The following is a 17,100-nucleotide window of genomic DNA, read 5'->3' as shown; positions in this document are numbered from 1 at the left end:
AATTTGTGCTATGGAGTGTCTAGCTTCTGCAAAATCTTCTCACTTTCCCCACACTGCCATAGTGAACAGTCACCAAAAATAAAATCCCTGAATGCTCCTTTGGTTGATGATGTCTGACTTGGGTTTTAGACCTACAGGCACCCAAGGAAGCGGCACCAACCAATCAGGAGTTGAGGAATGTGGGCTGAACCAGTAAGTATAACCCCATGTTCCAGCCCAACTTCCTGTTGTACTACACCGAACTGCCTCTTTGATTCGCCATTTGCCCCTGTCCTGTATTCCACTGTGCCCCATCCTTTCCCACTCCTCCCAGCCCCCACACTGCCTCACCTTAATCCTTCACAGCAGACGCAACCAATCCAGAGGTGAGGAACTTGGGTGATATCTGTAAATATAAGCCGACATTCTATCCCAGCCTCTTGTGCCACCAATGTGAGCTGCCATCTTGATTCAGCCGCTGCCCCCGGCCTGCATCTCCTGATCTCTCTACTTTCCCACTCTCCCTGATCACCACACCAGCTCCCTTCCACTCCCGCCTTACTTCTCTTCCAGCGCCACCCCTCCTCCTGTCTTTTCACTTTTCTTCATGCCGGGCATGTTTCTTTGTTTAAAAAAAAAATTAAATTGGGCTCACAAAATACACCCATTCCCACTTCCTTTTGAAAAAGTCTATTTGTACCCCGGAATGAAAGCTCCAAGGTACTAATAGCATAATAGCATGAATGCACCTGGACTGGGTCAAGCTAGGCTGGTAACGGCCCAGAACCCTTGGCAATGGTTCTGGTATTAGCCTATCTGACCGTGGCAAACTGACCAAATGACCAATTTGACCGAATATTATATGGGTTATTTGGCCTTCAGGCCAATTTGACTACATATATTGTTACATGTCAACCCTGGAGAGTGGGGTTATGGGGGTGTCCCCCGCTATTGAGGGTTGGCATGTAGCAATATTGGGGATGCAGGGGTGTCCCCCGTTTCATTCAAATTGGAGATGGGGGACAAAATAAAAAACAACCAAAAAAAACGCAAATGCGTTTACATTGGCCACCAACCAAATTGATTTACGGTCAGTTTGCCACGGTCACTTTGACTTTGACCAACGGTTCCATGTCATTTCCTTGAAATAAATTATTTTGTGGAAATAACTTCTAATTTGTACTTACTTTTTAAAATTATTTATGGGGGAATCCCCCCAAACCTCCCTTCCCTCTACAATACCACCCCGACCACAATCCCCTCTCCACTTTTACGCATTAACCCGCAAATATAAACATTCAAAGTAAAAATTTGAAGTTATTTCATTCAAAGTTACTTCCACAAAGTAAATCACCAGGAAGGAAACAAGGGGAGACCCTTCCCGAGGCTCTGGCTTTATTAGGACCGACCTGGGCTTGGGCAAGTGGGCCGTTACAGACCCCGATCACCACAGCCCAGGCTCAGTAACGCTATATAGCATCGTCATTCACTGGCAGTGCTTTACAGGTTTGGTGAATTAAATTGTCTTTCACTGGTCAGAGCCCCGAGCAGGGCCATTTTAAGCACTTTTGGGGCCCTGGGCACGGACTTCTTTGGGGCTCCCCTCCACCAAACTAAAGGAATTAAATAATCAAGAATATCTGAGATGCCCCCCCTTCCCACCGCAATCACAACCCATAAATTGATATGCTGCCTCACACCATTAAAAATAAGGAGGTTTACTCCCTTTAAGTCCCCTTTCCCTCTTCATTCTTGCTCTAATCAGACTCATAATGTTGGCCTTCAAATGCTACTTGTTTATCAGTCTAGGAAGAGGTTACTTCTGCTCTAGCATAGATACAGGAGACTTTATATCAATAGAATCCAGGAAGGTATGCAGCCTGTAGTATTAATTCAGGACTGTATGTAAAAGGTACATGTAATCCAGAATAAACAGAGAGCTCACATTTGCTGCCTCACAGAATGCAAACGTGCTCAAGCATGGATAGAACAGACCAATTGGAAGGAAGGAGAACGCTACACATACCATAGCATGGATAGTGGATGCAGATTAGAAGCTACCAGGAAGGCGTCTGTATCCAGACAGACTGAGATTATAAGTGGGACATAGTTTTCAAATAGTGTTGCCATTAGGATCAAAGAAACAAGTTCCTGTGGTGTGCAATATATCAATGCCCACTATTATAGTGGAAGCAACACTATAGCAAGTGAAACCATGAGTGAAGCTGTTTTGAAGATCATACCCTGAGAAGGAAATCCCTTCTGTCTACCACACCTCCCACTCAAATAGCCTACATAAGAAGAAAGATCAAGTAATGGGCTAAACGATGCCACCAGCATGCAGGGAGGCAAACTTCACAGAAGACAGTACACTAATGTACGAGATATAAGATGATTGATAGGATCACTACATTGTCTGCTGGCAAAGCCACGATACAAGCATGAATGCTTTGGTTCCAAATTCTGATACTTATTCATCTCTTGGACTAACAGTTTATGCTCATCGTTGGAGACGATTGCCTAGGTTTTATAACACCCTACTGAGCACACCAATTTCTAGACCTTCACCATAAGGATGACATGTTCGTTTTTATAGCAACCCCTATCTGGTGCAGGTATATTGCTGATTATAGCACCTGTTGTGCTGCAAGACCAAGTACATATGCAGGCAGGTTTATAAACATCAGACATAGGAAAGGCTCAGCCAGCCTGAGAGGAATGTGCTATTCTAATCCTGCATAGTAACACATCACTGCAATGAGTGCTTAACACACTGAGCTAACCTTTAAACCATTGTGGCACTCAATTTACCAGTATGCATTTCAAATGTGGCTATTGCACATGATCAACATAATTCCCACAGAAAGGAAAGAATGCTACAGGAGTTGTGCCGCAAGGAACACACAAACTATATATACCACAGTGAACACAGAAAACATTACATGATGAATTGATTTAGGTAAAATGTACTTTCCAAAACAGACAGGCAATAGGTTTAGAGTCTCAGCAATATCCTTGTGTGTGCTATTTAAGTCTGGTGAACAAAGGAATGTTACTTCTTTAGATCAGGCACCCTTGCAGGGCCCCCTCCATGGTGGGGGCTCTGGGCAAGTGCCCCTTTTGCCCTCCCATAAAAACGTCCCTGGCCCCGAGTCTTGTAATGTGTGTAAAGGAGACGGGCGATTGGCAAGAAGCATAGACCCTTTGCAGAGTGGTATGGAGACAATTTGATCCAGAGGCCAGTTAAATAGGAGGGTGAAAAAAGATGTCTTAGTTTTGAAATGTGAAATTATTCCTGCTTGGCTGGTTGGGTTTAGTTTCCAAAGTAGCCAAATAATCAGACCTCCTCCTCTTACCCAGGTGTGCACTGGCCTACAGGGAACGCGGGAGATTTCCAAGCAGAGCTCTACACCCTGCACCTCTTTTGTTTGGTAACTTACTTTATTTCCAAATGTCTTCATAGGAAAGGTTTTGGGTTTGCCGAAAATGTGTAATATGGGGCCACTTAGAAAACTATTTCCGGGGCCTCTTGTGGTTCCAAACCCACCGGAGCTCTTCCCCCCTCCACCCATTACACCGTCCGTCTGCCCACTTCTTAAAATCTCCCTTCTTTATACTGGCTTAAGCTGCCTCTTTGCACTTGGCAAAGGCTCCCCTCAGAATCCTGCTTGTTAAGGAGGAGTGAGTGCATGTCCCCCTCTACTGGACATTAAAAAGGCGGGAATTTATTTTGAAATATCACTTGCCTTAACAAGGACGAGCATGCTCGTCCTTTTTGCATAGACGTGCATAATAGCCTGGCAGTTAAGGGGTTAAATGGACGCTCTAGTGATGTCCTTGCATTTTGTAGTGCTTAGCCTTGTCTACATTGGCAGTCGTGTGTAGAGGCGGACAGCCATATAAGGTGTGAACCTAGCTAGCGAGCAACAGAGCGATGTGCAGAGAGCGGGGCAAGGGAACAAAGCAAACGTGAGCATGTAATTGCAGAGGGCAACAATGTCCTTGCAGTTCTGCCCAGAGACAGTACTGGGCGAACAATGCCTCCATCTTGTTCGTGCTTCCCTTGGGTGCCAACCGGAAGTGACAAGCCCAGGGCCAATCTGGGTTTGGAGCTTGTCAACCTGAAGGTAGAACATCAAAAGAATGATCACATGCCAACAGACTTTAATGTTGTAAGAGGACATTGCTCAACTTTTAGTCTGCACATTGAAGATGCTCAACGCCATGATTGTGTTAGGTGCTTCTCATGAACAGAATTAGAGAGAAGGCACCTTTCTAAGTCCCCGGTGTGCAAAAGCTGGTGTTAAAAGCAGGTGCAGAAGGGTTATGCCTGGTTCAAAACCTCGTTTTGTGCTCTGTAGCACTTTTATAATTTTGCAGGCCGACTGAGGGTATGTAACAGAATTACGTACTTAAATGCCTTCTCGATCCACTTGAAAAAACTTTTCCGCCATCATGCCATTTTCAGGCTGATGGAAAACCAATAGATTCCTATGGGATCCACCTGTTTCTAGCAGTTGCTTAAATCATGCGACTTCCATTTTATTCATTTTTATTTATTAATTTATATCACGCTGCAGCTCGCGGGCATCAGGGTGCACCATTTAGACGCAGGACATTTTACAATCAAGACGGGACGAAAGTTTACTCAGTTACTCTTATTAGCCTACTGTTAGCAGATATTTATTGGAACATAATAAATAGGGTCCATAGGAACCCATTGTAAATGCATCCAACTGTATATAAATGGAAATGGGCACTTACACTTCAGTTGCACTAAAGAAGTACAAATATGCATGCAAACCTGTTTTACAAGGTTTTACACACATTTGTTGCACTTTGTAGTGCAAATGAAAGACACTGTGTGAAGTTGGCCCCGCAGTGAAATTAAGAAGGTTTGAAAAATAAGTCCCCCTTGTTAAAGTTCTTCTAGCCCAAAAGCAAAGGTCGAAGTGATAAGGAACTGATAGGAACTAAGCTCCTCCACTTGATCGTTGCCTGTAGTTCCGCTAGTTGTTGGCGTACAGATGAAGCATACCTCTAGATTTTACTTGACAGATTCTTGGGAGCTAAATTCTTAAATTGGTCTCCTGCCGAAAGCAGAAGCGGTAAAAAATGTGTAGGACCTGGCAAAGTGCCGCCATCTGGCCCACCTATGGTTGCGTGGGGGAATGCATGCGGGTTATGTGGGGAAATGCACGGATAGCTTGCTCTGCTTTAGGAGACATTTCTGGAAGTGATGCTGTACATTGCAAAAGCATAGGCTCATCTCACTATCAATCTGCTGTTTTTCTAAAATGCCCAGAAGAATGTTCAAGGGCAGATCAGGAGGTCTCGGGAGGATAGCTCAGGGGCAACGCGCTCACCTTGGTAGCATAGATGACACAGAGCTACACAGGTTTGATACCCGGGTCTGCGCTTAGAAACCTCTGGGTAATAAGTGCTTTACAAATAACTCATCATGTCAAAGAGCTTATATCTTCGATAAATGTAACTTTTTGCTTATAATGTGTGTCCCCTTTTTTCTGCAGACTCAATAGTGTGCGAACATTTGTTCGCTCAAACACAGCTACGCCGGGGCCATTTTGGAGTGATTCCCAGTATCGCTGACAGCATCTCCCAGGGTCTGTACAGAAGAGGAAAGACAGATCTGATAATGAAATCGTGCTGCATTAAAAAGTCAGGCATTTGGGGCTCATAATGGGTTTGTCGGTAATTCCGGTGGAATATTTCCCAAACTCATTTGGCGTTATCGATAGTCAGCCCGGCAGATGTACCGAAGGATTACAAGTGGTGGTAACGCAGGGTTAGTACTAATTTTGGAAGTTCATGGGTTTCCACTGGAATTTTGGCAGATTTACCGGACGCAGCAATTCCGCTGCCGAAAATCCACATATTTTGACCTTAAAGTAGAGGATTTCCCTTTAGCATCAGCCTGCATCTTCCACTTCAAGGCTGTAACTATCATTCTGTGGCACAGAAAAAGTGGTAGAAATGTCATTACTGCCAAAAAAGGTGACAGTTACAGAATCACAGGCACCTTTTTTCCCCACCCGGCTAAAATTTTTATCAGGCTATCTCTTCACAATGAACAATAGAGAGGCTACTGCGGCACTTTTTTCGTTAAACCTAAATTACTGTAACTGTCAAACCAGAGTTCCTATTGAAGATGATTCTGAACCTTGCGTGCACATTGTTAAGAATTTTGAGAATTTGCAGAAGGAGCCCCCCTCAAGCTCCACATAGTGATTACATCTAGAACAAAATCTGTTTGGTTGAAAGGGATAAAAATGGCAATCAATCCAGGAGGACACCCTTTCTTTTGCACATGCCACCCAGTTTGTAGTCTCCCTGTCCCCCAACCCTTTAACATGCTCCATTACCCCTAATCCTGGCCCCTGAATGCCCCACCAATCCCACGCCAGGGTTAGTTCCACTACTCGTTCTGTTATATTTCTTACTGTGAGCAAGATCTTACTTTGACTATTCTTCTGACGGTTAGGGCTAGAAATCATGTATAAATGTTACCTTGATACACTGACCCTGCCTATTCCTGCTGATAAATGTACAGTACTAAACAGAACCCGCACTGACTGGAAACACAGTCAACTATGATGTCAACCGATGAACACACTACAAACGGTCCCGACAAAATTCTTCTTTTCTTCTATGCCTTTGTCAAAAAAAATGTTTTTATTGATTGATCACATTTCTCTCTAATGGAGAATGTAGTTATATAAAAACAGGCATGTGTTGTCTCATATGTTCTACATTCACAAACATCAATTGAACATCAGTTAAACACATTCATGTTGAGTTAGTATACAAAAACCAAAAAACATGGCCTGATTCTTGGACCACAGGTTCAAATGTTACCCGGCAGAAAAAGATAACGGAGGTCACTTGGTATCTGAACATCTACATACAGGGCTATTAAACAAGAAAAACAATATCAACATTCTCTTTTTCACTAATCTGATCACACACAGTATATTTTACATTTTTTACATTAACTCACTTAAAGGTCACTATGCCTTATACTGTTGTGTCTCTGCTTATTTCTTGTTTTATTGATCTCTGAGGGATATATTATTGTCCATTATCCCAATCTCTGTTGGTTGCAGGATTGAAACAATTATTGTTGTGTTGACACGCTGCGTTTCGGCCTAAACATCAAAAGGTAGAACCCATCCCGGGTGGGCTTCCTTTGTCAATTTCACACAGGCCTTTGTCAGGACAAAAATATCTTTGTGGATATAAACAATCTTCGGTCTTCTAACCCCAAACTTCATTCACACCATTCTTATTAGTTTGCAAAACAGGGATAGGTATTTGACTGCAGGACTGTAGTCTCAGGCAGCTGTTGCTCTCTATGTCAATTCAAATGTGTTGAAAAAAATTCTATATTCCTTTTCTGGTGTCCCTCACCAGTTACAGGCAGAGGGGCCCCAGTGTGGGAAGGCCCCAGCACTGTATCATGTGTGCATATTACCCTGTTTCAGTTCACAGGTGTAGAGGTTTATGAAATATTCCATTTTCTAATTTCAGTCAGGGATTTCCTTTTAGACTTTCTGGAAACCTATACAATTAAATACAATCATAAACTCATTTTGTTTGTAGGGGATTTTAACGGTGAGAAAGAATTACACATTTTTGAAAATTACACATTTTTGTACGAGGATTTAGATGCCAACTGGGATGTAGTCATAGTTCAGTGTGATACGTCAGTTATGCTCAGTAAGACAATTGAGAGACTGATTCAAAATGTACTAACTATATTAGCATTGCAATGATAGTTTTCCAGAGGTCAGTCAATCAAAAACTACTTTTTATAACACCAAGAATTGAACTATGATCGACTATTTAATGGATATCCTACAAGGCTGGAAATGTCAAAGTCATCTCTAGAATGGCAAGCCATACTATCCTGGGCCAGGAAGAGCCTGCACATCCCACAGATACAACAAACAATGCCCCGATTGTCACATCTGTCAACAAAGCAAAATTGTTTGGGATAATTATTACCAACAAAATACCAAAGATTTATGAGGACTTTCTTCCTTATTAGAACAGTTCCTTGATACTGATCTAAACTTCACACCAGAGAAAATTTGAGGAAAGCTCTCAGATAACTTGAAACCCTTCTTTACCAGCCAAATAAGCAAAGATATCCCCAGACGGTCGCTTTGATGACTAACGTAGGCTGCTTAAAAAACAACTTGTCATGGCCACAAAAAAAGGTGACAGGAAGGGATTACACTACTATCAGAGAGCTAAGAAAAGATGATACAATTGTAATTACCCAAAAGTAAAGCAGCTGGCCATTGACAGATGGGCAATATCGAAAAATGTCTGTGCTAAGAAACATGTGATAAGCTTTTGGATTTTAGTAGGCAGAGGGACAATCAATGAGGCAGACACCCTTGAAACACAAACAATTGGTGAAATGTGGAAGCTATGTAACAAATGATTCTGTCCAATTGGATCTATCCCAACGATGTATCATACCATACCATCTCTCATTGCCCCGCCCTAGGAGATTTCAATGAATGAAGTAGAGTGTGCCTTGTTTACACAGCCATCGAATAAAAAAGTTCCAGGCCTTCACAGTTTGCCTGTTGAACTCTTCCTGTCTGACCCTTCGGTATGGGTGCCCGTACTGCATAAACGTATCAACTCTATCAAAGATAGAGAGCAAGTACCAGTCACCAGGAAGGGCGCAGAGATCATCCCAATTTTTAAGAAGGGCAATCGTAACGAAAAACAATAATTACCACCCTGTTTCACTACTTCACTCTATGGAAAGGTCCTATTAAACTGTCTTGACATCTGAGTCATTGAGAACCAATCACTCTCGCATGTACAGGCGGGCATCAGACTGGGCATTAGCACAAGTATTTTGGTTGACCTTACCTACGAAAAATGTGTTCTTTTGCGAGCCCTTGTACCTAGTCTTTGTGGATCTGTGCATGGCCTTTGATGCCATCCAAAGAAAAGAGTTGTCAGAGTCTTTATATAATCTAGGTGTGCCCCTAAATTGTCTATCTGTAATGTCAAATTTATATAGTGATAACTATTCTCAAGTGAGATTTGGAAATGGTGGTGAGACAACGTCGGTCTTCCCTGTTTCGAAAGGAGTCAGGAAAGGATGTGTTCTCGCCAGGGGTCAAGTCCTAAAATTCAAGTGGGGGGACTCATCAACAAACGCAATGGGATGTGACGTCACCAGAAATTAGCATATCAAGGTGAAATATGCACATTTCATTCAATTGGATTTGCATAACCACCCAAATTGCACAGGACGAATGGCATTTGCCTTTCGTCAAATCAACACACACACACAAAACCAAGACAGGATATTTTCTTCTAATTGTGTGTTTGAAAATGTTAAAAGGTGCGCATGTTTTAAACTACAAGAACCAATACAAATGTTTTCCCTGGAACATGCAGTACCGAAATGGGACATTTCACCTTTAGTTGTTTGTTATTTTTCATCAGGTTATAAAGTGCAGTGGTGAAGTGTACGGCCTACAAACCTGACGACTGCGGGTTGATCCCCAATGTCGGTTTTAATTCATAAATTCAAAGAGGACATCCAATGTTTCTCTTTTAGCGGGGGGGGGGCGGCTGAGTCCACCCTGTGAATGAAGTGGGTGGACTCTGTCTCCCTGCGTGTACCCTCGACTTGAGCCCTTTTCTCGCCCGTCTAATGTTCTGTCTGTACATACATTTTTTAACCTATCTACTAAGCAGTATTAAGACAAATGCACCACCCTTTGGTGGAGATGTAATAAACATTTTATTATTTGTAGACTATTCTGCCTTTGTTAGCAAAACTGGCATATGAACATGCACACATCTTCATTATCAATAGTGAGCTCGACTGGGCTGATTACTATGATTATCTGAGGGTGTAGACTGATGAAAAAGGCTCTTGCGCGAAGCAAATGAAGAGTGAGCTGACCCTGGATAGGCATGAGTGGACAATAAACACCTTTCCAAAGCACTATGGGAGAAAAGCTGTGAGCCAAGCACTAGAGATCTACGGAGCAAAAGCCACAGCTCCTGCCTTATATGGTGCAGAAATCTGGGGTACAGCAATATCAGAAGACTTGAAAGAAGAAAATTAAAAATAAAAAATAAAAAATGTATGTACTAAAGAGTGCTCCAAGCACCCCAGTGATGCTGGAGTTTGGAATTTATGGCATTACATATGAAGCTTGCCTGTGACCGCTTATGTATTGGGCGGAACTCCAGTCGCAAAACAACCAAGAACCCTATAGAGCAGCCTGCCGCGACTTACTCTCACAGCCAAGCTCTCATAGCCTCTGCTGGTCCCTATATACAAGTAACTCAATGAGGGTCTTAGGTTTGGGTCAGCTATGGGATTTAGTTGCTAACGATCAAACTTGCAACTTTCCAAGTAAACAGGTTATTCAGAGATCTTACGAGGAATGGTTAATCTCCTATAAGTTAGCAACTGTCCCTTTTTCTGGTTTAGCTGATGATTACCTGGAAAGGAAAATGGCTTTGATCCAGGAAACCTACATTTCCATCATGGATGATAACAAAGTATGATTATTGCTCCTCAAATTTTGACTTGGGATCCTTCCAGTAGGGTCCTTTGTTAGTAAATGGGAACACAGAGACAACAAAGAGTGTCTAGGGAGAGCACGGAAAGCGAGACCAGCAAATCGCACTGGACCAAGAAAAGAACATTGTAGTCGAACTCCAGCCACGCCGACGGTTTGCATACCTCACACTATGTCTGTGGACACAGGCCACAGGCATCCATGTACCCTTGAATGCAGCTGTGGCTATGCTATTCCAGTCTAGCAGCGCACGTAGCCGTCCACACTGAAACCCCAGACGTACCTCAACACTGCTGCCACTAGTATACAGCGACGACCGACGAAAAGCAATTCGGTCTAGCTGGGCACACATTGAATCTCCAGCACTAGAACTCTATCCTAAAGCACCAACAGCACCCACCCACGTGCTTGACCGCCGTTCTGCTTACTCGAACCTAGCCAGCCCACCTAAGCCCCAACCCGGCAAAAATGCACACAAGCATCTTTAATTTAAACTCTTAGAACCTCCTGCACCTGGACTACGGTCACCGAGGGTGTTGCAACCACAAAGCGCATTGAGGCCATACAAATGGGGAAAGGGCGCTATAAAAGTGAAGAATGCAATACAATATAATACAATAATAAAAAGGAAGAAAATATCCAGCACTTTATGCTATTGTGCTCAGCTTCTGCCACAATCAGAGCAAAATACCTCCAATTTTCCATTTAACAATCAGTGATCCAAGAAAGGCGCGGGTCTAATTAATAAGTTAGAACATCTGCTTATTATTCTATGGGATGTTTTGCAATATATTAAGAAATCATGGCTATTAAGAACAAAGAACTAAGTGGTTTTTTTAAATCAATTTTAATTATTTTGTGTATTGATTCTAGTTTATCTGAAATTTAATAGATGGTGAAATTAACTATTCCTTATGCATAGAAGGTGTATTAATGTGTTTGTGTTAATGTGTTTTTGTCTGAGTGAGTTTATGGTGTCATCTATACCGAAAAACATCAATTTTGATGATGATATGACTTCTGCTAAACGAGTCGAGATTACACAAAAACCTTGCACTTGCTTCATCAAGCGCCCAACTGAGGCATCCAGCATCTCTACTAGCAAGAAAGTGTTGGGCTGAATACACTCGCTGTGACCTCATGTGTGACCTCATCCATGCCTGCATCCTTTTCAGGGATGCTGCATTGTGTCCAGGGAGACTGAACGCAGGTACATACGACTGGCCCTTGAACCAAGGAGATGAACCCAAGATTCTGTACAACAAAATGTCAAGCCTACTCCAAAAATGTGAACTATATTTAGTGTGAGATGGTCTCTCAAGTACTCGATCCCATTACCTAGCTAGATATGTCTCTAACTGTTCATTGACAAGTGAGCCATTAACAATCAAATGTCTAAGGTCATGAACGTCCAAATAATTAACCTTGTGCCTTCTTCCAGTGAAATTACACTGCTGGTTTATTTTCATGATAACTGTTAGTTTGACATGCAAAACTAAATTGTTTTCTTCTTTGCAGAACATCACCATATCTTCAACACATACATAATAGTTAATTAGCTCCTTGTGTCAAACAATAACTATAAACATGTGACCTAGTCATGCCGTTTTGTTATTGGTACAGTGTGTCTTGAAAGTAAAATATTCTAAATGCCAGAAGTACTTCTTTAGTTTAACACGTATATGCATTCTGTTATTCATAGGGCCTCATTCCGAGTATGGAGGTAGTCATTGTGCTATTTGCGCCATAACTGCCTCCCATACCGGTATCGACTCCGGTTTGGTGAAAGGGGGACTTACTGGTCCAGTCCAACCTTGGCGGGACCGGTAAGTCCCCATTCACCAAACCATTCCCCATTCCCATTTGAGCCCCCGTAGGGCTCAATGGGAATGGGGAAGTAGCTAATAACGGTACCGCAAATTGCGGTACCGTTATTAGCTCTAAAGTCCCTTAACGGGTCCCGTCCTTAACACCTGGTCAGACCAGGCGTTAAGGAGGGGACCCTCTAAGGGAACTCGTAGTAGGGCGCAAAGGGATTACCGGCACCAGTGTCCTTACCGGTGCCGGTAATCCCTTTGCGCCCAGCTCGGAATGAGGCCCATAGTCTTCTACAATCATGCTCTTTTTACGGAACATAAACATTTATATTATTTGTCAGATCCAATTATAATGTGATTTATGTACCTTTAAAGTCATCACAGTAAAGAGTGTAAACTCTTTAAAACAATAATTTAATACATGTGTGTATCAGATAGAGCAGAGATTATATGTGGCCAAGTGTCGAAGAAGGGCAGACTGGCTCAAATCCCATATTAACCTCTTACCTAGAGTGTGTGGTCCGATGCAAATCATTTGAAGTCACTCTGGCATACATGTCAAATCTGAGATGCCATGGTTTGTGCTGTTGGGGCTGGTGATGCAGGACACTAGATTTTGGGCATGTGTTCATGGTACTAAGGAGGCAGGATGCCAACTAAAGAGGGGCTTGGGATCATTCCACCACCCCACTCCTACTAAATTCATGACAAGGAAGAAGGCCAGAAAAACTGCAATCACCCATTCTATTTTGGACGAATTCCTAATGGACCTATGATTGACAAATACATTGAAAGGTATCCCCTCAGTCAGCCCTGCAGACCAAGGGACATACAGATCTATACATGCGTGAATGAAGATCCGCAGGCCATAATCTGAGACACCTGTATGGACAGCCTGTGCTAAACACCAAGAAGCCATGTTGCTGATGTCCTTAGAGAACAAAAACATACAGTTTTTTAATTAGAGGACAGATACATACACATACTGTCACTGCTTTTATTATTGTTGCCATTAGCCAAATGCAGCAATGGAGAAGCCGCAAGACACAAGAGATCCCAAGCTTGCAGATGCTTAAACGTGAATAACCCTATGGTACTGCAGGAGCACCTATGGGACCTGACAGAGCCAAGTGTGACTAACCTATGGAAATGTAGTATAGCATGGACACTGTACAAACCACATTATAAGGTTTAGGAAAATGGCAGCAGGCCTCAGGCCTCGGAGCAAGAGCGAAGCTGAGCTGATTCAAACTGGACAGGGAGCAAGATGTGTGAGACAGGACCCACCGTCAAGGTCAAGAGATATGGATGACATTCCAATCCCCAGACGACAAAGGGACCAGCTGCAGAAAATACTAATACATCCTCATAATTCAGAGCTGCAGAGCTCAAATTCGTGATCTCTGAACATGTGACGCGGCCAAAGCAGACAATGGACAGTGATCAATGGTGGGAAAGGCGAGCCGGTCCCACACAGCCAGACACAGACTGCAACAAATATGCGACAGTATGCAACAAGTGTTGCACCCGACAGGAGAACACTCTCATAAGGCAAAGGTGGTGCACACAAGTTACAATACAGAAACATAATCATTCTCATCACCTTGGAAAGGTACATCGTGAGCTGAGAACCTCTTTGGGTCCCAGGCCTGGGGACGTCAGCACTAGCCAATCACAGTCTAGTACCCTAGGGGTAGGTAGCAACGGGCACAAACCAATAGTAAGTCCACAACACTGCAACAATGTTATAGTTGGTGAATTGGGGATGGATCAGGCCAGCCACTTGACATGCAAGGGCCAGTAGAATAACATCTACATTGTCCTGTATGGGTTATAGAATACTCAATACCCAATCACTTGGTCCGATAGGTTTCCTGTAGAGGGGCCCAGGTTGTGACAAAGTGCTGATGCCATTTGAGGGTAAAAGCGAGCCGAGGAAGAGTGAGATGTGCATGAATATTCTCTGTTCCTGTGCTGATCCCTGTTGATTTTGTTTGTAATAAACCACAGTTTGAACTTTCCGTTGACTGAGTCCTCTGTATATCCTGGGGGAGGAGGGGGTGTTGGGCCCTCCAAGTCTGCAAACTTCCAGTGCCCCGCTGGCATACCTGGGAGTTCCTCCCAAAACATCTTTGAGTTTTATGCCATGGGGTGTGGAGTGGAAGGAAGCCGTAGAGTGATGTTGTACTGTGGTTAGTGGGGGGGCAGGACACCAGATTTGGATCTTGTGTTGTGGTGGATAGGGAGGCTGGATGCCAAGTATAGGTTTTGAGCTGTGTGGAGTGGGGAGGTAGGACTCCAGGTATGGGTCTTTTGCTGGCTCGCCTTGTTCTTGGATCTTCCCTGAATTCTCAGGCTTGCACACCTCTTAATAGGACTTCCAGCATACTGGTTCAGGTGCCTGAGGCAGCCAGAGCTATCCCCAGACTGTCAAAGCACTGTAACCTTTCTCCAGTCCTAGCCAAGCAACACTGTCTCCTGGGAGCCTATCTGATCAATGGCCCCAACATCCCACTACGACAAGTGCTGCCAGGTACATGAAGGGGGAATTTATCTGATGCATCCCTACCGACAAGCTATGATATACATAGGAACCCCCTAGTCAGGAATATCAAAGCCAGCACAAGGACACAGGTTGTTCAAGGCGGAAATAACTGCCTGCCTCCCTTCTGGAGCTGGAATTTTATGCGATTCCAGAAGCTGTTAAAACCATCTCTCTTCAAGAGAGCATAAGAGAAAGGTCATTGCTCATTATTCTATACCCACAACAAGCCCAGTTATACTCCTGGGACCCTGCATGCTAATGTAGCCACTTGGATGCATGTGACCTGGGTTATTAGCAGGGCCAGGGCTTTAAGTGGGCCAGGGCTAACAAAGATAGAGCCCTGTGCATCTCTCTAAACTGTCCTTGAGACAAGGTGTTGCATGAACTCCCTCAGTCCCCCACAAGTACCTTTCAACGATTACACACCATGAAAGAACTACGTGTAGGGAAGCCAGCACCTGACTCTCTCCAAATGTATATACATATGACGTGTAATTTGCCGTCAATATACTGGGAATGTGCTAATAAAAATTAAATAAGCAGAAAGGCTAGGGTGCATTCACGGTCACAGATATCATATAGAAAAATGCGTGTTCGTTTTTGTGTTCCCAAAATGTTGTTTGATTGTATGCAAACCACCAAGCAGTTTGCATTGGCGCTATTGGTCCACCTCCCCTTTCTCTTGGGACCTCTCTTGGGTGATTTCAGGGGCGGCTGAAGATGTTAGATATAAGTTAACACCTTGAGGTCTGTCTTTGGGCATCAAGGCACATAAAGTGACACAACCTTTACTTTGAGAAGACTGGTGCCTCCCTAGGGAATATATGCCCGCTATTAGACCTTCCTTGCAGGGAGTTACTAGCACGGCTTTTGGCAAAAGCAGGGGAGCAGAAACCTCAAATGAGCACCCATGGAGGTCTATTAAGAACACTGGTCCTGGTCATTTATTTGCAGAATTAAGGTGACTCACTGACTGACTGATTTGCTTATATCCTGAGTTAGAAAGGGATTTACTTATGTGGGCCCCATGATGTAGTCTTTGTTTGGGGCAGGTGACCCTTGCTTAACCCACACGCCCCTGCTTTATGTCATGCACAGCACAATATGCCCATACCCATTTCAGAGCCCCCTCGATTTCGTATTACACTCAAATAGGGTGACTAGAGATCCCGGTTTTGCCAGGACTGTCCCGGTATTTGCCCCTCTGTCCCTGTGTCCCGAGGATTTTTTCAATTTAAAAACTCTGTTTCCGGGATTTGAAGGTCAGTTAGAGATTACCCCAGTTTTTTGCCACACATGATTGAAAAATCCAGGATCAGGCTGGCAGCCGCTAGCCCCACTCGCTTTTACACCCCCTGCCTATACCTTCTCCCTTCCTCGAGGTCCTCTTTCCTCCAATCAGCTTTCTGTGCCTCCAACATGCAGGAGGCCGCCGACATAGAAGGAGGACTACAGTTTCATCAGCGTCCTGTTTGTGTTTTAGGCCTTCTTTTGTGTTTTCCATCACTGAAACTCTAGTCCTATTTCGATGTCAGTGGCATGTTCTGGTTTTTTATTTTGAAAATCTGGTCAACCTACACTTAAGGCACTGAGCAGAGCTTTTAAAAATCATTTAAAGTCAGAGCTGAGTCAATGCCTTCTGAACTTTGTGGTGAGAGTCATTTTCCACCTGTTGTGAGAACACGTGTCTTTATGTTGTGTCTTTCAGGCCATCGAGATCATTGTGTCAGAGTTCTCGGTTCCGAAGCAGTTGGTCATCGAGGACTTAAAAAGTAAGTGGAATTGCTGGACTCAAAAGGCTGAGGAATGTAGAAAGATGGCTGTCCTCACAGACAGTCTGTGCCCCTGCCAAATCCCTTAGTGCAGTCTCTACGTGGTCTCTAGCTTTCTCTTCACCTCCCCATCACAAAGGTCGCGCCTGGTCACTAAGGATGCCCATGGCCATACCCACAGCCTTTTCGACTCCTCTGATGGGCCCTTAGTCCTCACTTTCGCTGCTGAGGAGACAGCAAACTTTTCCTTTTAACCTGGCAAGATAGCTCAGTGAAATAATGGTATCCTGTGATTAAATCCAATTTAATAACGAAAACTTTTACAAATTATATTTAATAACGAAAACTTTTACAACGAAAAAATACCGAATTTGTATTAAATAAATATATATATA

At 43.5% G+C, this 17,100-nt stretch overlaps 1 protein-coding gene across 3 annotated transcripts in view; it reads left to right on the top strand.

The window, feature by feature from the left end:
- PROM2 (prominin 2) overlaps positions 1–17,100 on the top strand; it is a 531,075-nt gene that overhangs the window by 249,106 nt on the left and 264,869 nt on the right. For all 3 annotated transcript variants that reach the window (XM_069619114.1, XM_069619113.1, XM_069619112.1), the window contains exon 5: positions 16,642–16,705. In XM_069619114.1, the coding sequence (XP_069475215.1) occupies positions 16,642–16,705 (64 nt within the window). The remainder of the gene's footprint in view (positions 1–16,641; positions 16,706–17,100) is intronic.

Source organism: Ambystoma mexicanum, chromosome 10 (genome assembly GCF_040938575.1).
Source record: "Ambystoma mexicanum isolate Mex_15411 chromosome 10, UKY_AmexF1_1, whole genome shotgun sequence".
Lineage (NCBI taxonomy): Eukaryota > Metazoa > Chordata > Amphibia > Caudata > Ambystomatidae > Ambystoma > Ambystoma mexicanum.
This window is presented reverse-complemented; position numbering and strand designations above follow the sequence as displayed.